At 40.5% G+C, this 22477-nt stretch overlaps 1 protein-coding gene across 3 annotated transcripts in view; it reads right to left on the minus strand.

The window, feature by feature from the left end:
- Positions 1-22477, minus strand: part of adamts3 (ADAM metallopeptidase with thrombospondin type 1 motif, 3) — a 168572-nt gene that overhangs the window by 127294 nt on the left and 18801 nt on the right. For all 3 annotated transcript variants that reach the window (XM_074638806.1, XM_074638807.1, XM_074638805.1), the window contains one exon: positions 10002-10158. In XM_074638806.1, coding sequence (XP_074494907.1) covers positions 10002-10158 — 157 coding nt within the window. The remainder of the gene's footprint in view (positions 1-10001; positions 10159-22477) is intronic.

Genomic DNA, 22477 nt, shown 5'->3' on the forward strand with positions numbered 1-22477 from the left:
TGTGTCAGTCATAATCGGCTGTGGTTTTATTGCTATATTATTATACTCGGGCTATGCATCTTCTATAGTTGGCCTATAATACTCCAATAATACTTCAACTGGAACATTATAGGGTTAAGGTGGTGTGTTTGTAGATTTACCCATGGTGTTAATAGTTGAAGTGCTTTCCTGTGTTATTTGTAGTGTCGCTCTATAATATATTATAGGATGTCTATAGGCTGGAATCAACAGCAGCCAGCCAGACAGGCAGGTATACATACAGAGCTGAGGTGTGTGAGCTATTCATTCAGATTTTAGGAGCAGAGTCCCAGTCAGGATGTTCCTACATATTATACAGAGACACATTCTGAATTTATACAGTGAATAAAAGATACTTGGAGATACAGTATTGGGTTTGAACTTCAAGAACATTTGAAGGTTTTTGACTTAAAACTATGCATTTTACATAATTTTGGGCCATCATTATTACTAGTTAAATGATTTTCTTTATTATTCATCACAGCCTTCGTCTGAACATTTAATTCTTCTAGAAATGTTTGCCCTTTAAAATCACATTCTATAAATCAAAAGAGCTGATTCAGAAAACTTTTAAATAATGTTTCATTAATTATATTTGTTGACAAAAACAGTTCACTAATTTTTTTTTTTCAAAACGTATGTGAACATTTTATTGATAAATGACAGCACCCTCGTTCTAACCCCCCTCCCCTGTGCCGTACGGCGGCTTGTCCAGATGCTCTCTACATAGTTTTTATGTTCATACCGTTTATGAGGTGCGGTTCAAAACACTGGTGCTGCGCTGTCATAAATCACCGTTATGAATCTTCCAGAAAACCTGATATGTAGAGGGCAGAGAAGAGTACCTGCAGCTTGTGAGAAGTGCCGGTACGCAAGAGAAAGTCACGGTATAAGCCAAGGAGTGAAATGAAGAAGCGCGGGTACGGTGTACCGGTGAGTAACGGCCCACTTCAAGGAGTGAGGAGACGAGGAGGCAAAAATTTGAGATATACAAAGAGCCCCTTGATTGACCTGCACAGAGCCCTGACCTCAACCCATCCAACACCTGTGGGATGAACTGGAACACCAACTCCCCCATGCATTGAAAAAAAATGCGTTGATAGGTGTTTGTTGTATCTAAGAGTTTGAGTTTGTCAAATGCCAAAACACTGCACAGCTGTTTAAAATACTACAAGGAAGTTGAGATTGAGAGTTCGTTCTTGACCTTGGAGACAAACAGCAGTCGAGATTGTTTTGCCAACTGCAGTTTCCAAGGTCAAGAACTATGTTTCAATCTCGACTTTTAAGCCAACATGAACAAAAAGTCCTTAAAAGAAGTGTTTTCACACACACCAGCTGCTCCTCATCTGACTCTCGGGCCTCAACAGGAAATAAGAGGTGCTGAAACAAACACAGCGCCTTGACCACACACACACACACACACAAACACATACTACTGAGATCAGGAGGATTGTAAGCAACAGCAACATGTTCTGAGCCTCCGGTCTCCTCTCTGCTCCTGTTAAGCCCTTTACAAGTACCTGACTTCTCTAACACTGCCTGCAGGTGTGAGTGTAAGTTCACAGAAACTATCCAATATCACTGACCTTAAATTCAACAATATCAAAGGCTGCCTTGTCTACAGCAAGATCAATACTAAAGATGAAGTCTGTACAAATGTGTTTTTAAGTCAAGCATCCAATTCTTTAAAGACTTTTCTACAAAAGTCAGGTGAACTGTTAGATGAAATAAAGGTTTAGGAAAAGGCCCTTCAAGTCTACAAAAATAACCCACCTGACAGCTGCCCAGTACACCTGCTCGGCCAATTTCCCCCACTGAGCAGCTCCTCAAAAGGCAGGTTGTGCCTTGCTCGGAGGCATCACAGCAGCGCTTGTTATATAAGGGGCTCCTCCAGTGTCATCAGCCAGAGGGTGTCTGGAAAAACCAATCCTCGAGTCACAGGACATGACAAATTGGTTCATGGTATGACTTCCAATCAACACCAAAATATCACGAGAGATGAGCACGGCTGCACAGTGCAAACAATCTTCCACAGCACCTACCACGATCGATGTTAACCCTTTATTAGAGGGAGGGAGAAGAAGGCTGCTATTGTTTTTTACTAGTTTGTTAGATTGGTTAATGTAAGATCTCCTGTAATATCCCTGAAGGTAAAGCTGCACTTGGAAGCAACAGGTTGCCTTAAAATGTTGAGGGAGTATTGAAAATGTCTATATTCATGTTCAAGACTGAAACCCTACAACATAAAACCTGACTCAAACACATTCCTCCAGCCTCACAATGTGGACAGCCAGGAATATCATAAAAAAGTCTCTATATGACATTTCGAAAACAACATTTGAAAGGTAGAAAAACAGACTAAAGAAACCCTGTTATGGCTCTGCCATCTAACAAAACGTTCACTCCCCTGCCAGCTCTTGCTCCACCACAAATCATGACATGACATGATGTAAAAAGAGCAGCAAAGTCAGTAATAGAAGTATTTTCCTCATTATAAATTTACATCTACCTCAACGACCTCAATGTTTCTTAAAGGTGCAGTGTGTAGGATTTGGTGGCATCTAGCGGTGCAACCCCGTATCATGCCAAAGCCTGTAATAGACCCGTCTGTCCACCAGAGGACAGCGTGTCAGTGTCATGTTTTGCCTCGCAGAGACGTGAATATTACACACCTGTATGAACGTGCAGTACCAGCAGGGGGAAACAAAGCCACTCACTTACAGTCGGTTCAGGCAACAAAACCACTTGGTTAGGTGAAGGGAAAACGTCATTTGTGGGCTTAAAATAAGTACGTACACCAAGTAAAACACATACGTAAACAAGGTAATGTCAGTACGGAAGAAGTGTGTAGGAGAACTACGGTGGCTGATGTGAAAACATGAAAACGTGAATATCCCCATCTCGAGCCAGTGTTTGGTTTGTCTGTTCTGGGCTACTGTAGAAACATGGCAGACTCTGTGAAGAGGACCCGCTCCGTATGTAGCTATAAACGGGTCATTGTAAGGTAAAGAAAGCACAACGACTCTTATTTTCAGGTGATTATACACTAGAGAAAACATACTTAATGATATTATATTCCATTTCTGCAAATAGATCCCCCTAAATGCTAGACACTCCTTGAATATTTAACAACACTATAAGCTTACTATTGCATTTGGTTAAAAAACAAGGTTTATTTCTGAGATTTCTCTCAGTTTGACATGGGGAATTGCTCTAACGACAATGATTTGAGCCTCAGCAGCGATTGCTACGGTGATGAAGCCAGCCAGACGCACAAATCAGAGCTGCAGCATTTTTCAGAATGCAACATCATTGCAATCAGGAACGAAACACTGCAGCAGATTTCATCAAAATGTACCTAGGATCTGGACATTTTACATAAATAAACTAATGTTGCATGCATTAACAGGATTCTGGGCCCCTATTCTCAAGCGTCAGATAGCTTATCAGGGAGTCCCATTTCACATATCTCCATTATGTCTTATGATTTTACTTGTGTCTTAACTGTGTTGAGAATAAACTGAAACTGAACTGTTTTACAACAGGGTTCTGTTGTACCGTGTACTGCTGCTGTGACATTTCCCCCTGGGGATAAATAAAGTATCTATCCATCCATTCATGCCCAAACCCGAAGCAAATCATGGTTGCCTAACATAATTCCCACTTCACCCTCTATACCTCTCTGGAGATGCTAATGGGTGCCCTCCAAAACCTGACCAGGACAGACCGGCACAGTTTAAGCCGAGTGTGTGCCGTTTCTGAAAAAACACATATTTCACATGGCTTGTGGTGGCTGACTCCCAATGGAAAAGTTGCTGCACTAAAGCTGTGAAACACCATCTCCGCTACCTGCTGCTGCTTGATTAATGTCACACCTGCCACCTCATATGTCACCTGCACTCCATTTAAACTGGTCCCTCTGCCTTTACTGCTAGGTAACGAGCGGCACGCCATCATGGTCAAATGGGGAGCAGCCAATGTGTCAAGAAGTGGGTCTGGGCAGTTGCACTCCCCACCTTCATCGCCTCTCTGTGTCTGTTAGGAAGCATTACAAAATTGACAAAATAGTGGTGCCAGGTTTTAGCTGAATAAAAGCATCAAAATGATCAATTACTACCAGGGCTGTCAAAGTTAACGCGATAATAACTTGTTAACGCAAATTCATTTTAAAGCCACTAATTTATTTAATGCTTTTAACGCAACTTGAGATTTTTAGGTGGTCGTGAGCTCAGTTTTAAAGTGAAGAGTGAAGATACTGGCATCATACTAACTAGAAACCCTAAGGAATACATGGTACCAATCATGTCATACTAGCTTGTCGTGAAGGAGGCTAAATAATGCCCCAAACTTACGTTTTGGCGAGGAAAAACTAGCATGGCCATTTTCAAAGGGGTCCCTTGACCTCTGACCTCAAGATATGTCGATGAAAATGGTTCTATGGGTACCCACGAGTCTCCCCTTTACAGACATGCCCACTTTATGATAATCACATGCAGATTGGGGCAAGTCATAGTCAAATCAGCACACTGACACACTGACAGCTGTTGTTGCCTGTTGGGCTGCAGTTTGCCATGTTATGATTTGAGCATATTTTTTATGCTAAATGCAGTACCTGTAGGGGTTTCTGGACAATATTTATCATTGTTTTGTGTTGTTAATTGAATTCCTTGGATAATATATATGCATACATTTGTATAAAGCAAGCATATTTGAACAAAGAAACCCAGACAGGGCGATGCCGCACCCCAACGCGGTCTCTCATTGCCCTGAAGGAGTTTCTTTCACAACAATGACCGGCTTGCTGTACACGATCCTGCTTATTACACAACTACTTATTTAAGAAAAATCATAATTTGACACAAAAACGGTCCGCCAGAGTCCAACAACAGAACTGCGTCCATAGCAACGGTCTGTTACACATAGCAACGGTCTGCTATAAAGAAATAACAGTGGTCAGGTTACCTAAGCAGCACATATCTGTGCTAACCATGTAACGGCTGTAAACACATATCAGGTGTTGAGTGGAATTGATTTTCTGAGGAAATGTTGCTGCAGCAGAACATAAATCAGCAGGAAGGGAAACTTGATGTTCCCCTGACAGTATATTGTGTTGTAGGCCTCAACGGAGTGAAAAAGTGACAGCAATTACTCTTTCAGAGTCACATCAGCACATGAGTGTGTTGTTTATCAGTGTATACTTTTTTACCACGCCCGGCTGTTTTGTGGTGCTTTACGTCAAAGACATGAGAGAAGAAGAACAGCGGGGAGTCCATCTTTCTCTAACAAGATGAAACATCTGGTTCCTTAATGTATGGACTTACGTGACCATACGTTCTGACTAATTAGCTCATCCTCTGCCCGTCACACGCAGCTTGCGGCTGTTGAAATAATTCACATAGTTCACAGAATCTGATGACAACATGCTGCACACACCAACAACCAACAATCTATGCAATCAGCAGCTTCAAACAGAATCTTGTTTTCCATTAATAATTCAAATGCAAAAGCCTCTCAGAGCAATAGATTGTCGGTTGCTACTTGTCACAACATTTTGTGTTCATTTCCACCAGCAGCTTACTTATTCCTCCCTGTTGGATTCCTGTCGTATCTTGTTGATCAATGAGCTCGCATCCCCAGTGAAATGATCATAAACAGCCAACAGAGCCAACACTTCACATTCAAACGAGTGAGACATTTCAAACGCTTATAGTTTAACAAGTGTTTCCTTATGTGAAAATATTTATTCGATGAAGGAATACCGTGTATGTTTTAGGGCTTCCAAAGCTTCGACCGTTGCCATGGTATTCGACCTCTAAATCAGTATTTGAATACTTCGTACTACAGTATGTAATGATAAAGCATAAATCCCCAAATAGCCCATGAAATAAGGAATAATCCCACAACATTATTTATTATTCATATTCAACATTAATTATCAATAGTTATTCTCAGACGGATATTGCTGTTTGTTGTGTGTAGAGGTGTGTGTGTGTACAGCAGTGACACTGAAAAGGGGGAGATGGAGACAGACAGACAGAAGAACATGTCAGCCTGCTGCGCTACACTGCTCCGCGATGCTTCGAATACCTTTGAATATTCCTCACCAAAGCTTCGTATCCCAAAAAATTGGTATTCGGGACAGCCCTAGTATGTATGGAACCCCAAAGTGTTTGACAGAGCTGGTAGTAAGTCACACATGTGCAAGTCTCAAGTCTTAACCTTCAAGTCTCAAGCAAGTACCAAGTTACTGTGGTGAGAATCAAGCAAGTCAAGTCGAGTCCCTGCTATAAGTCAAGTCAAATCATATGAAATACTGATGATCTACCTCAATTTAACCCACCCTGCAGTAAATGCTACCCGCCCAAATTACAAAAAAGAACTCTTTTTCTACAATACAATTATTTCCGTAATTAAAAGTAAGGCATGGCATAAATAAAACACCAAGGAAATGATTAAATATGAATTAAAATATAGATTAGCTGACATTTGGGGGCACGAGAGACAGAGAGACACATACGGAGACTTTGTCCTCATCTTTGTCTTTGTATCTTCCGCGGTACGTTTTACTGGGAAATGTTAAATCCCCCGATTCGGGATGCCATTGTAACTGACAGCCGTGGTTCCTCTTCTTGCTGTGTGCGTACGTGTCGGTGTCTGTGACAGAGTCTGGACTAGTCTCCTCTATGATAGCTGGCTCTTGCGCTGGCCTCTGCTGGTCTGCCGCGTCCTAGTAAGTTGCCAGGTTTGCACGCATTGTACTAGAAATCACCCGATCATGTTTCAAAAACAAAACGTAACTTGTATATATCTAGAAAAATACAAATATTTAATAAATAATAAGTCAAGTCCTTTCATCAGTCTCAAGTCTAAGTCAAGTTTCAAGTCGTGAATGCCAAGTCAAAGTCATGTGGAGTCTTTTATCAATGTTAGTCAAGCAAGCCTCAAGTCCTTAAATTTGCGACTCGGGTCTGACTCGAGTCATGTCTTGTGACTCACGTCCCCCACCTCTGCTGTTCGATATTCAAAATTTAAAAAAGACATAATGAAATAAATCTTAAAAACTTCACTTATTATGAAATGTTATTTGATTTGAATGATAACTGGATCTTAATAGGTATCATTACGATTCATTTATCCACCTTTATTCCTAGCCCTGTGATACCTTGTGTGAGTTATGGGAGAGACTTCTGGTTATGTAGCATAGCTACTGCTAACTCTGAGAGAAGTCCTCCTTCATCTTTTCTTGGCGTTTTGGAGAAATAAATGTTCTGAAAATCTGAGAAGCTCTGAGGCTTATCAGCACTTTCATATAGAGTCAGGCATGTTTTATTAAAGGAGGAGGAGCAGAACCCTGTCTGTTTCAAAGCAGACGTAGAGCCTCAAAGTCCCACATCGCCACATCACTTTAAGTAATGCTAAACTAACTTAAGCCCCATTCGCATGGGATTAATATTACAGGGGGAGGTGGGGAATGAAATATGAATATATTCACTGTGCTCCTCTGTAATTTAACTCATCGTTCTGGACAGCATTTTAACCATCGGGAAGTTATAGTATATGGTCTGTAATTCGAAAGCCTGGGAGAGTTGAAGGGGCATGGAGGGAGAGACGTGAGGCAAAGATACTGCATGAGGTGAACAGGAGTAAAAAATCGCACATCACATATCTTATGTTTCAGCATGATTCATACACTTCCTGAGGAGATCTTATCTCTGGAATAAACGGAAATTAATCTGCTTAGAAATCGTGGAAAAAAGACGCTCCATATACTGTAACTCCAGAACTTGCATGATAATCAGCACATTTTTAAGTTTTCTTCAGTATCAAAGTACTCCAGTGCTAGCTGTCTGAACATCCATGGGTAAACTGTAAACAAACACTAGGAAGAGCCAATTTGGCATACTTTTAATGGTGCCAATATGCCAACATGTAAACAAATATAGGCCAAGAAAACGTTTAAAAACTAAGCCCGCTACAACCTCTGAAGGATCAATTGCGTTAATGCGTTAAAGAAATTAGTGGCGTTAATATGAATATGCCTTAATGTGTTATTATCACGTTAACCTTGACAGCCCTAATTTTAAACAATTTATTCATATGATTATTTACTTCATAATGTCTTTTTAATTTATTCAATATTGCACACTTTGGGCTTCCATAAATGAGCACAGACAACTGCTCCTCAAAGCTTTGGAGCTATTTTGAGATATGAACCATGAATCCTTTTTTGGTCCCCAATATCTATTCATGAATTCTGACACACACAACATGTGATTACAACTACTGCCATCATCAACACAAAAATCTCCTAAGGATTGCATGAAACTGCCAGGCGAATAAATATTCGTGTGGTAATTTTCACAGCTTGAGTGCCAGCCCTTGGAGGAAAAAAATGAATTTTCTGAATTATAAATTGAGCAGCTGATTGCCTGAGAACGGTTTCTGCGGCTCCACTTTTTCTTTACTACTGAAATGACGTGAAAAAGGTTTCCAAATACAGCAATCAGGGCAAATCTCTCCACTGGCAGATGACATGCAACACTTAGTGAGTCTGTCAGAAGCAGCTGTGACAAAGTTCAGATATTACTACAGGCATCATACTACCGTACATATGCACACCATGCACGTGATGATACGGCCCGTCTGACTCAAAACCAGTATTTCAGCTCTGTTTACAACACAGATGGACCGCGACACAGCCATGTACCAACAGATTTGAGTCTTCGTATTTTACGTCATTGAAATGTTTACTATCACATTCAAACTGAAAGAAAAGCAATAATAAGTGACCTTTAATGTGAATATAGTTCCATTTTCATGACTCCTTATTGATAAACGAGTGACTCATGGGAGCTCTAACATTTGCCGTTCCTAAACACAACGTGATTCACAGTCTTTTCTGGGAACAGATCTCCTTCACAGTGGATGTGACGCATTACTATACATGTTTCCGTCAGCAGTGACATTTGTTTGGTATAAATAGAGGGCAAGCAGGGTATTTAGAGCAAGCAGTGACAGCTGTTAGCAGTAATAATAATAGTAGCAAGAGCAGCAGTTGTAATAAAAGCAGTAATTTGTATGACGTAAAAAATGTGATTCAAAGATCCACTTACTGGCTTTTTCTGAGCTGCATCTCACAGTCTTCATTAACAAATGGAACTGGGTCAGTTTTCAAGTGTGGAACGACGAATCAGTCCTATTTGCTGATGAAGACCATGAGATGTAGCTGAAAGCTTCAAGAAAGCTAATAAGTTGTCTTTTGAGTTGGGAATTTCCCAAGTCAGGTCATCACATAGACTGTATATACTGTAAGTGGACGTAGTCACCGTGACATCACCCATTGGTTTGTTGACTGCCGTTTTGAAGCTTCGAGTTTGGCATTTTGGCCATTGCTATCTTGTTTTTTTGCAACCGGACGTGACACAAGAGGGTGGAGCTAAGTACAACCGAACGCTGAATGAGACATTTTTAGGCGACCAAAATGTTGCAATTAACTTTCATGAACTGAAAACACACTGTGAAAGGGTTAAAGTTGTAAGACAAAAACATGGACAACTCCCAGACCGGACAACGCCGTGGTAGCGACCTGTCAATCACAAGTTAGTCACGCCCTAAAGCATACCCTGCTTCATGGTCTATCTGACTCTAAATGTGACCATAGTTTACTAAATGAACATCATGCTGTATTGAAGAAGACTTGAAACTAGAGATTGAGACCATAAACTCATGTTTACAATGTTTACTGAGATAATAAATCAAGTATGAAGTAGGGTCATTTTCTCATATTCTATACAATCAGACTACTTTTGACTATAGAACCCTAAATATAACTCCTCACTTCATCTGCAAGATTTAGACAAACCGGAAAGTCCAATTATAAACTGACTATATAGTATAAAAAAAGTAGTGTCATAGAAATAATAGCAGCAGTAGTAGCAGTACCAGTCCCAGTAGCAGTAACACTTTGTGGTTGTGCGTCTTACCTTGTAGCTGGTAGTCCACAGAGATGTCGGAGGGGTTCTGCAGCAGAGCCGACCTGCGGTAAACCACGTGGACCCGGCCCTGGTCCTCCAGCTCCTGAGTGCCTCGCTCCAGCGGCTCGATGAAGTACTCGTCGGAGTCGGTGCGGATCATCCCAGCCTGCAACACAACACCAGATAAGTGAATCACGCTACTCGTACGGCAAATGCTTCTCTACTGAGAGGAAAGACTACGAAGCAAGTGACCGTTACTTTACACTTCTTAATGTCCTATACCATAATCAACTATTATCTATTAAACACCAACAATCATGCTAAAAAGGTCACAAATCAAGATCATGATTGCATTGAGCTGTTTTTCTTTATGTAAATTCATGCAGCAAGGACATCTTCTTTATCCTCTGGTGGTAAATCTATGCCATTCATTTGTATAGACTGATGTGTACACATAAAGACAGACGACAACATACTGACACCACAAACAGATGCATAAAATATATGAAAAGACAGATGTGCTAATGTAATATTTAGTAATTTATTCAATAGAGAATGTTTCTACGTACTAATTGCCGGCTTTAATGTATTTAGGTCCTTCAGTGTGACATTGTTTCATGTTGTTTTGATTCTTTTCGTGTAACTTAAAATCAGTTTGCAATCATCAGCTGGTTACCCGACAGCTGCAGGCGGCGATCAGAAAGCTCCACATCATTAGCAACACATTGGAATGAAATTGCTTTGTGATGGCTACCTGCCGCCTTCAGATTCCTTGCAATAAGAAGCCAGTCATGCCCGTAGTTTATGGCGGATAGATAAAAAGGTCACACTGTCCAGCTAACACGATGATGTACAAGCAAACTGAATGTTCTCAAATCCAAGTGTTGTGCTGAAGCAGGTGTCAGCTGCATCAAAACACACGCGTTAGTATGATAAGTGACCTGCGCTGCACTTTGCTAAAGCATTTCTGTAATTAGTGCATTATCCCTACAAATGTGTTAAACTGCTAAAAATATTAATGATGCCAAAATGCTAATAAATCCTCGGCCTCGTGTGATGTTATGATTCATTGAGGACACTAATGTAAAAAGCAAATACGTGTGATCTGCTCATCTGGACCACCCGATGCTCAAAAAGTCAAAACACTTTGCTGCGAAACACCAGCGACATCCGGTGAGACAGGAGGAACATTGAATGAATTCATGTTCAACAGTAACGTTCGTCCTTTAGAGAGCGAGTTGCTTTGGCAGGCAGGAATAAAAAAAAAAAAGCTGCTACTGTGCACCTGTGCGCAGACAGAGCCACCTCTCACAGAGCTCCAGAGGAATTCGTTCCAGCTCTCAGTCAGCCGGTCGGTCCAGCCTCCACTGCTGCACCTCGCTCTGGCCTCTCCACTAACACTCTGTTGGACGGAGCACATATGGTGCTTTGCAACCAACACGCACACTGAACTCGTTTCCAACTCCCATAGTCCCCAGTCAACCCAGCAATCCCCCCCCCCCCATCTCTCCTCCTGTTTACACGCACTACTGGCTGGACTCCAATTTAAGTTCATAACTCAGGTTTGCATGTAACTTTAAACAGAATATTCATGTCACGAGGTGTGCTGCTCATAGATGAACACCCTGCTAGTAAAATTAAATTAAAAGTTTTGGCAACCAAAATGACCTCTGACCCTTGGCTGCAGGGGAAAAGACATGGTCAACCAAACCGTTAGTGCTGCATACTGCCACTTTGTGACATCATAATGTGGCAATAATGCCAGTCTGATTTGTTCCAGCTTAAGAAGACCAGGTGTCTTCTGGCAACATAACCAGGTTTACTCCTCCTTGCCAAAGTATTCAAACCGAAAAACCACTTGGCAGCATTGCTCTTCATGGATGCTCCCATGAGGAAAATACCATACAATTAAAATAGGAGTAGGAGTGTAATTGAACGGTTTGCTGTTGTGATTTTGACTGGTACTAAAGATTGTTGTTAATTGTTATGGTGACAACAGAACACACTCCAATGGGGCCGTAAAGTGTGTGGTCGCAGCTCGCCGGTAAGAGAATGGACGCAGCTGGAGACAGCTGGCTGGCCAGTTAGCGAGGTAGCTTGGGAGAGTCTAGGCCCGGTGTTACACCGAAATCTGTGACCATCTGAATCTGTGACCGCAGAGAGCCAGCAACACATGAAGTCACCAATTCTGACGGCAGAAAATGTGACCCCACTGTACCTGTGTAATAAATGAGGCAATATGTGAGAGAAAACACACAAAACTATGTTGTAATAACAGATAAATGTGATTGTGTTATTGTATTGTATTGTATATAATAATTGAATTGTATTTATTGTATTTGCCACATACATACAGGTACATACATGAAATTTGACCTCTGCATTTAACCCATCCTTGGGAGCAGTGGGCTGCTGTAAAGCACCCGGGGAGCAACTGGTATATATGATACCGCACAGTTGTATCAGCAGGGCTACAGTAGTGCACAGAAGCCGTTTCCATGGTTACCGCGTATAGAGCGCCTGAGGTTTACTCGCGGAGCGCTTGTCTGCCTGTCTTTTCACATAAGATCACGCAGTCAGACCCCGCACATCGAAGCGAGTACGCAGGCGGTGTGTTGTTCACCGTCTGAAAAGCCCTTGAAGGTTTCTATGTCGGCCACATGTTGTTCATGCAATTGAATCACAGCAAAGCCTCGAATGTTGCCAGGAAACCCACAGCGGAGAGGATATAGATACATAATGAAAGAACATCTGAATTCTAGGGACAATTTACTGCGAGACATTCTGTTCATATTCGAATGAAATCTGCATTTGACAGCTCTGATGACAGCTAGAGGTTACCAGAATATGAATGGATGTGATGAATACAGAAGAGGAGAGATCCAGTTATATTTGTCATGTCTTCCTTATCAGATACAACATCTCCTGCAGTGATATGAATACGGAAGAGATACAAAAGTTTTAACTACTAGATTTCAACATGAAACTTCCCCAGTTGATGGCTTAAATTAAGACAATTAGTTTTTGTATTAAAGTTTTCTGAAACTTTATGTTTAAATATGCAAATGAGGCATTATCTTAGCAAATTTGCATTCATGTCCAGAACAGAAATCTGAACATTGGATAAAGCCAGGGTCAAAATTCTTGGTTTATTTTATTGACATATTGGAGTCAAAGGTTTTTACAGAGGGACTTTCTCTTTTTATCACTCCATAAATCAGGAAATACTGTCAAAAGACATTTAAAAAATCCATTTTCACCAGGTTTTCAGGAAGAAAATGTTCTTTAAATCAGACTATAAATGATAAATGAACAAACTCCTCTGTAAAAACCTTCAGAATATAGATAGGAATGAAACTGTGGTGTATGTAAGTGCTACTGAAGTGGAGATTTCTAGCTCAGAGTCTGAGAAAAAAAATATTTTGAGAAAATGGCCTTCAAAGATATGTATTGTAAAACTGCATACATTTTGAAGACACTGCAGGTGAATAGGGTAAACATTATAAAGTAATAGATATCACCATGAAACTTCCCCAGTTGATTACGTACATTTAGGAATGTGACGGTGAGGAAATTTCCCCACCGGTTAATACACTTCTAAATCCTCCGCCATCGTCTTATCTGTCAACTCTTTCTCTCTCGTGCTGTGTGTGTGTGTGTGTGTGTGTGTGTGTGATATCTGACTCCTGCTGCTCTGAGCTGAGACTCTGTACAGAGCAAACACTTTCACTTTCAGTTTGTAGCTTCCCTTGTCCGACTATGTATTGATAACATGCCGCTGAGTCATGAAAATAAACAAAATGGGTTTTATTCCTATAAAAAAAACTAAAAAAACAACGGTGGGGGCGGTGGGCTAGTTTATGCCTGAACACCGTGTAACACCGGTAACATCGACTACTGTGCCAAGACTACTTACATTGAGACAATTATGCTTTGTATTGCAAGTTTTCTTAAATGTTAAGTTTAAATATGCAAATGAGGCATTATCTAATGCTCACTTTGGGTGAATTTAGGAGAAATCAAATAGACAAAGTGCAGTAAAATAAACACCTAAATGTGTATTTTGGATGTTTTCTTTCAACTAGTCTGAAAGAAGACTTGTTATGGAAGCAAAATAGCCCAAAATCTCAAATTGGCAGTGCATGAACAACAATGTTTTTGCCTGTAGCGTCTCACCTTAAAGTATCAAAAGCTACGACAGGCTGATTTAAAAAAAATGGCAAATAGCTGCCATAAAACTCTTCGCTAGATGTTATAAATGCATAACAGACAATATAAACCAAACTTAATATTAAAAAAGTTCATCTGAGGGAAGGTTTTAAAATTCATATTTTTCTTGACGCCTTGTTAACTTAAACATATTGGCAGGGGGGATTTCCTCCTCGGCTTATTGTTGTGTATTTATCAGACACCTGCAGGCATCGCTCGCAGATACAGATTATATACCTTCTGTATGTCAGCATATGTTGTCAGGCTGTAATGCAGTTTGCTTAGCGATGTAACAATTACCATTTCCTCACACACACACTAGTATTCGGAGACAAGGTCCGCGGATTATCCTGCCTGAATCGTTCCTGGCATTGCACCCATAACCACATCCCGTCTTTCCCTTATTTACTCTGAGCTCATCTCCAACCTTGATTCAGTCACAGCTAAACAAATTCACCTTTAACACTGGCATGTTGACAGCAGAGGCATATGGAGGCATATTTTGATTTAAACCGACATGGATACAACCCAGCTGTCTCTTATTGACTGATTCCATGCACGCAAGGAATAAGTAAAGGTTGAACGTCTCGATCAGAAACGCCAGTAAAAATCTTCAAAAGGTCACGCATCAATTTAGGATCACTTAAAGAGGACCTATTATGCTTATTTTCAGGTGCATACTTGTATTTTGGGTTTCTACTAGAACATGTTTACATGCTTTAATATAAAAAAAACGCTCTATTTTTCTCATACTGGCTGTGCTGCAGCACCTCTTTTCACCCTCTGTCTGAAACACTCTGTTTGAGCTCCTGTCTGCTCTGATTGGTCAGCTGGCCCACTCTGTTGTAATTGGTCAACTGAACCAAACTTTTCGGACTTCACTCCAGCTCCACTCTAACTAGCTTTGTTTGAGCGTGTACCAAACTATCTGCTAGGCAGGTATTATGCAAATGTTTTACTTGGTGACATCACCACGTTACGGAGGAATTACGGAAGATCATCAAGCTAGGTCTGTGCATCTGACGATATATATCATCAAAACAATATATATCTATAATTTCACTTCAAATTCAAGTTCTTAAAATGAGAGAATACTCTGTACTTTTCATTTGCCAAGTATTTAATTCACACAGGAGTATACAAAAATAGTAGGGCTATCAAAGTTAACGCGTTAGTTAGCGCAAATTTGTTTGCGTTATTTGACCCCATTTTCAAAGGGGTCCCTTGACCTCTGACCTCAAGATATGTGAATGTAAATGGCTTCTTTGGGTACCCACAAGTCTCCCCTTTACTGACATGCCCACTTTATGATAATCACATGCAGTTTTGGGCAAGTCATAGTCAAATTCTGGCCATATCGCCCAGCCCTATCTTAGACAGTTCAGGAGCAGTGTTTCTGTGGGGGAGAGTAACTCCCTTTGGCGTGGACTTTTGACAGTGTAACTTTGCAGATATTTTACATGAACAAAAACTATATAACACTACAGTAAAGGGAAAAAGCACAAAAGCATAATAGGTCATCTTTAAGATGAAGCATTTCTTTGAGAAGAAAATGAGAGGCAGAACAGAGTCCAGATCTGAATCTCTACTCTCACATACATCATCAATTAGACTGCAGACCTATTAAAAGCACCTCTTCAGGCGGCGGGAGGTGGGAGGCTGTGCAAACAAACTGACAGATGGATAATTGGATAAAAGTTGTGAAAATCCGTCCAGGAGTGCCGTTTAATTCTGAACATCTTATGAACTATCTGAGGAGATAAAAATGGCACCTTCTTGTTAACACATGGCAGAAGCAAACAGTGTAAACCGGAGTCCAATTTTAAAATGCAAGAGTGCTTGTAATGAGACGCCGCACTGACATTTTAACATTGATCAAACGCTGCTCCACAGCATGACTAACACTTTCACTGAATTGTGCCATTTAAATAAAAAGTTTTTCATGCAACCCTTGGGAATGAAAACTGGGCCAGTACAGCAAAGATCTAATCAATTCAGTCAATACAGATTGTTTCCATCGTTTTTAAAGCTTTTTTATCTAAGCTTGACTATGATGGAAAAGAAGTAGAGTTCATTATGTGAACATCTAGCTGAAACATGCTCGCCGTGTCTTAACAATACAGAAATCCTCCCCCGCCTCAATGGGCAAGGCGTTTCAGTAATCTGCGTCGACCAAAGGAAGTGTTGAGCTCTCACCACTTTGAATGAATGGAGACATAAGCATTGGATACAGCTGTCCTGAAATTAATTTCTCATCTATCCTTGAAGCAGAGACATTGTATAAAAAAGGCATTACTCTCCCTTCTTCTTTCTCAAACACACAAGGGGAAGAAACAAATTTCAACTTATTGCAAATGGTATCTTCTTCTGGGCCAGGATGAGCTGGAACTGCATTCAGGTGAAGCTCAAGGTATTAATCTGTGGTGAACAATATTAATTTCAAGTGCCACTGAAAGGATTCATTGCATTCTTCTTCATTCATGTTAGTAAAGGTTCAACATGCTGTTTCATCATGGCCTATTTTTAAAGCAACAGTGTGTAGGATTTGGTGGCATCTAGGGGTGTGGTTGCAGATTGCAACCAACTGAGTACCCCTCCACTCACTCCTCCTTTTCCAAGACTGCGGTAATGTGAGCCGCCAATTGCAAAACCGTGGTAACGCCGTTCACCTCGCTCAGAGGCCATCCTAACCATAATAACACTACTTTAGGAGCAACGGAAGTCAGACGGAGGCTGGCGGTACCACGGTTTAGCACTCTGCGGCTCACATTACGGCAGTTTCATAAGCGTGTCGGAGAACTACGGTGGCCCTCAGGTAACGTAAAAACGTGAAAGCCTCTCTCTAGAGTCAGAGTTTGGTTTGTTCGTTCTGGGCTAATGTAGAAACATGACGGAGCAACATGGCAGACTCTGAGAAGAGGACCCGCTCCATATGTAGATATGAACGGCTCATTCTAAGCTAACTAAAACCAGTGTTAGTTTCAGGTGATTATACACATACATGAAAAACATAGTTATGAATATTTTATTCATTTTCTGTTAATAGATCCCCCGAAATGCTACACACTGGCCCTTTAAACAAAACTCTGTTGTTAAATAATCGATAATGCGTGCCTTCTCTTTCTTTGGCATTGCTCTGCCCCATGTTTCAGATAAATTTTTTTTTTGGTGATTCAGGAACAACTTGGCTGCATATACTGTATTTGGAAGGATTTTCAGTTTAAGCCTCAGGGCATAAAACAATATTGGGTCCAAATACGCCCAGTAAAATCTGAATGGCAGTACATCCAACAATTAGTAATAAATAAAGTATTTTTGTTATTAAGGTACACACACACACACACATTCTGTCTGACCTGCAAGAAAAACTGAAACCAGTGATTCACGGTGAATTATCAAAATCAGACTACCATAGCCAGCAATGTTACACACTTCACACTTATTATGTGGTGTTTTTGGTGTAGAAATATTAGATATTTTTAGCTCAGTAGTCCTTATATAAGGATTCTGTAACTGAAGCAGATTGTTGCTCTAAACAGAAAGTGAGACCTCTGGGTCGAATAATACCGACCACACATTTAGAGGAAATGTCATTAGAGCCCTTATTTTGTTACATGTTGTCGCCAGTAATTGTTGGATCACAGCTGCCACAGCAGACTGTCCACAGTAACCTTGCCTCCATGATACAGTTATAGTTTATATATATATATATATATACAGTAATAGTATTTGGCCTTTAGAAGGAAACACAGGAAAGTTTCTGAACAAAAGGACATGAGACTATAACCTTGTGCTGCAGATAATTTTCAGGTCACTTTGGTTATTTGTGAAAATATTTTTTCTGTATATGTTTTTTTTTTTTTTTTTTAGTAATCAGGCTGATAGTGCTGCACACCAGTGGTGGAAGACGTATTCAGGTATTTTACCTAAGTAAAAGTAGAAATACTACAGTGTAGAAATAGGAGTTACAAGTCCTGCATTAGCATTAAAATATACTTTACCAAAGTAAAAGTACTCATTATGCAGAATGGTCCATTTCAGAATCATGTATAATATATGTTTGGATTATAATTATTGATGCTTTAATGTGTGCATTGCTTTAATGTTGCAGCTGGTAAAAGTGGTGCTAATTTTACTTTCGTTATATAAAGTACTAGTGGGTAGCTTAACCTATATCAACCTAATGTATTAGTTGATTTATATTTAATATAAATAATCAGAATCTGCAGTAATTTAAGATTTTAAATAAATGTAGTGGATGAAAAAGTTCAATATTTGCCTCCAAAATGTAGTATGAGTAATAAGTAGCAGAAAATGGAAATACTCAAGTAAACTGCCTCAAAATTGTACTTATGTACAGTACTTGAGTAAAATGTACTTTGTTTCATTCCACCACTGCTGTACACACAACGAGAAGACAAGACTAAATCATTACAAATGTCAGAAATGTAATGTCTAATCTATAGGCTCTTCTGCTGCTTGTAAATGTGACCACGAAGTAGGAATATTAATAAGAGGGTCAATGCTATTATAGCTCAAGGTTAGCATCAGTAATATGGAATCGTATGGTTCATAACTGTGTGTTAGTTAGCTGCTGCTGCTACACACAAACAAACAAATAAAGGAAAAAAGACAAGAAAGAAATGAATGAATTCCCGTCTCTCACACAGAAACATCCGGACAGTTGCTGGATGAGTAGTTGAAGGACACACTCGAGTGGTTACTTTACCTGGAGTAACATAATGTAATTATCTATGAATAAGGGAACTGTGCAGCGTGACTGTTTCAGGCTTATGGTGAGCGCTGTCGCCTCACAGCGAAGACACTCACAGGAAGTGACAAATGAAGTGAACCATCCATCCAGAAGAAATATGATGAGCCTCCTCCACACGAGAAGAACTGAAACCTGGAGATCCACGAATATTCAAGCTTTGGGTTTTACTTTAGAGAGCTGGTTCTTGGTAACCTGACCCATCAGATGGTTTGTTACACAGAACCATGTGAGAAGGCCAGACACTTTTCCTTCCATCCACAATTCGATGGCGGCAGAGCTACAATACGATGCAAAGGCACTGGCCTGACCAGAGCGAGCGAGTGTCTTGCTCAAGGACACTTGGACATGTAGACAGGAGGAGCCGGAAATCAAACCAGCAACCCTCTGATTAATGGAAGACTCCCTTTACCTGCTGAACCACAGCTGTCCCTGAATGACGGCCCTGAGTAGACACGGCTTTGTTTTAAAAGATCACAAACCAAAAAGGTTGTGATCCACAGGCCTAACTGATTAATAGGATAATAAAAATAATCATAACAGTGACAACGATAAGGTCATATTGTGCTACAAGGCTGTAAGACTTACTGCCCCTTTCAGACAGTAAACTAGGAGATACTCTGCGTAACCTCAAACCAGTCTGTTTTTCCAATGACTAAAGATTTAATTTATAATCTTCTTAATATCAGCGAGGTCAACTTCAGGTGAACTGATGTGTGGAACAAAGCATGCATGCGATTATCTGCGTACAGTATTCATGCATCACGTCACCCTGATCCAAACTACTTAAAAATCATCATCCAGGAATCTCTTTCACAAACAAAAAACATCAGGAAAAATACATCTCCAGCTGGAAATGATGTCTCAGGGAGGGAAATTCTGCAAGATAAAATGCCTTGTGAATGATTATTTGGCAACTATCCCATAATTAGTGTAAAAAAAAAAAAAAGGAGAGCAACAACTGGCTTTAAAAACACACTCTCACATTGCACAAGACTCTCAAAAACCCTCTCTGGCATCTCAAGTTTGGCTCTACAGCAGAAAGGTTTCTGATGGCACATTTTTTTGCCACCCAGTATTTGGTGTTATCAAATATCAGAGGAGACAATGGCAGGTGTCTGACAGAGGCTCAGCCAGTTGGTACCTCAACACAACCCTCAAAAAAGGGATCAAGAGTCCTGTGTTCCATCAGTTTAATATCCCCAACATCAGCCCCGGCCAAGCAGACAGCACTCGTCTGCCAAGAAAAACATATGGGATTCAGCTGAAGGGCTCCAGTTTTTCAAAAACAGTCTCTTTCAGTCTAAACTTCTTAAGGAGGTCGGTATGAACGTGCTTTCGTTTAAAAAAAAAAAAAGTTGAGGTACTGCTACGTTGAAAAAAGGTCTGAATTCAGCCAGGACACTGCCACCTTTCACCCTCGGTGTTGTTCAAAGGTGTGTTTGCTTTCAAAAATGTGAGCAAACCTTCGTCATCATTACCTGCCATTTTCATCCCCAGCCTTTAAAGGAACTTTAAGGGGAAAAAATACACAAGTTAATTTCTTGTGATTTGCAGGGGAGGCGAGTAGAAAACTATTTTTGAGAATGCTCAACAATAATAAACAGAAACTTTGCAAAAATATCTCAGAAATGTACTTCGGAAGATTAACATGATGATGAATGTTCTTATCCATATCCTCAATACATTTTAGTTTTCTTGCATATCTGTGTTTGAAGTTCTGCCTCAGATGTATTTAAGCTAGGGCTGTCAATGGATTATAATATTTAATAGCGATTAATCGTATGATTGTCCATAGTTAATCGTGATTGATCGCATATTTGTCAAGTATTTAATACTCTTATCAATATGGGAGTGGGCAAATATGCTGCCTTATGCAAATGTATGCATATATTTATTATTAGAAATCAAATAGCAACTCAAAACAATGACAAATATTGTCCAGAAACCCTCACAGGTACTGCATTTAGCATTAAAAATATGCTCAAATCATAACATGGCAAACTCAAGCCCAACAGGCAACAACAGCTGTCAGTGTGTCAGTGTGCTGACTTGACTATGACTTGCCTCAAACTGCATGTGATTATCATAAAGTGGGCATGTCTGTAAAGGGGAGACTCGTGGGTACCCATAGAACCCATTTTCATTCACAGATCTGGAGGTTGGTACCTCTTGCATCCTCTAGCTTTAAAACTGAGCTCGCTACAACTGAAAAATCGCAATTTGCGTTAAAGAAATTAGTGGCGTTAAAATGAATTTGCGTGAATGCGTTAGCGTTGACAGCCCTAATTTAAACAGATTTTGTTGTATGTTTTAAAAACATTAGAAAGTCAAAAAGTTGACAGATAATGAATCAAAATTAAAGAGAGTTTTTGGTCAAAGTGCAGGGCAGAGAAATGGTGAAAAAAGCTGCACTTTGAGAAACAATATAAGAATTTATTTCAGTTCTGTCTTTTTGTGCTGCTCCACCAAACAGAGCAAACATTTACACACGGCTTTGAGGAGGCGGCAAAGCATCCAAACTTAAAATAAAACCTCACGCCGGTGAATGGCTCTCAATGTCCGTCTGTAACGACAACAGAAAATGTGGGCTCCTCTTAAGTTTATATAGGTCATGATTAAAAATGTTTCGACGCATAAATATCAATAAAAGCACCCTGGCAGCACACACCGTGAACTGAAACCTCGGCTTGCTGAGGAGAAAACTTGGAAGAAATAGCTTGGCTTTGCATATCTTGGTGTGCCTCCCCTCCTGTACCTCAAACCATATACCCAGCTCTGGGGTCAAGCCTCTGCAACAAGCCATGGCTAAGTCAACAGGGAACATTAAGAACTATTAGTGAATAAAACTCTTGTGCCCGACTACAGTTCGCTGCAAAGAGGCACTGGCTCACTTTCTTTTTCTAATCAAATAGGATATTTTCTTTGCTTTTTTTTCCTCTCTCCACGGCAGCTCCAGATATGTCAGGAGCTGTGCACGTCCAGAATGCCCTTTTATGTCACCGAGGCCAAAAGTTTAGGCCACCGAACACACGTAGCTCTTAGCAAAACATTAGCATATCTTATTTGCTCATTTTGTCACTCTTCATGAATCTCAGCATTGTAAACGTTTCTCCCGAGGCGAAGTCATGCCGGAGGCGTCGAAGTTGCCTGGAGTGACTGACAGCGAAGCATCAGGAGAGTTATAATGTCCTCCCAATAAGGCGGCTTTTGCTCTGAAAGGATACTCTAACTGATGCATTACCCATCAGGCCTGCAGTGTGTGTTTACACTCGCGAGTCTCACACACCACAGACACAGGAGTGCCTCACCCTTTTGGCTGGCAGAGCCGATTATGCAACATGACACACATTAAGAGGTGGCCAAGTTTTACAGAGCCGCTGGCGAGGTAAAGGTTAATATCAACAGTCGGTGCTGTTTTCAGGTCAGCTCTGCCTCCGTCTGTCTGCATCTGTCAGTCAATCGGTCCGTCTGTCTGTCTGCCAAGGCTTGCCAAAAAAAAAAA

This window comes from Sebastes fasciatus, chromosome 6, assembly GCF_043250625.1.
Source record: "Sebastes fasciatus isolate fSebFas1 chromosome 6, fSebFas1.pri, whole genome shotgun sequence".
Classification (NCBI taxonomy): domain Eukaryota; kingdom Metazoa; phylum Chordata; class Actinopteri; order Perciformes; family Sebastidae; genus Sebastes; species Sebastes fasciatus.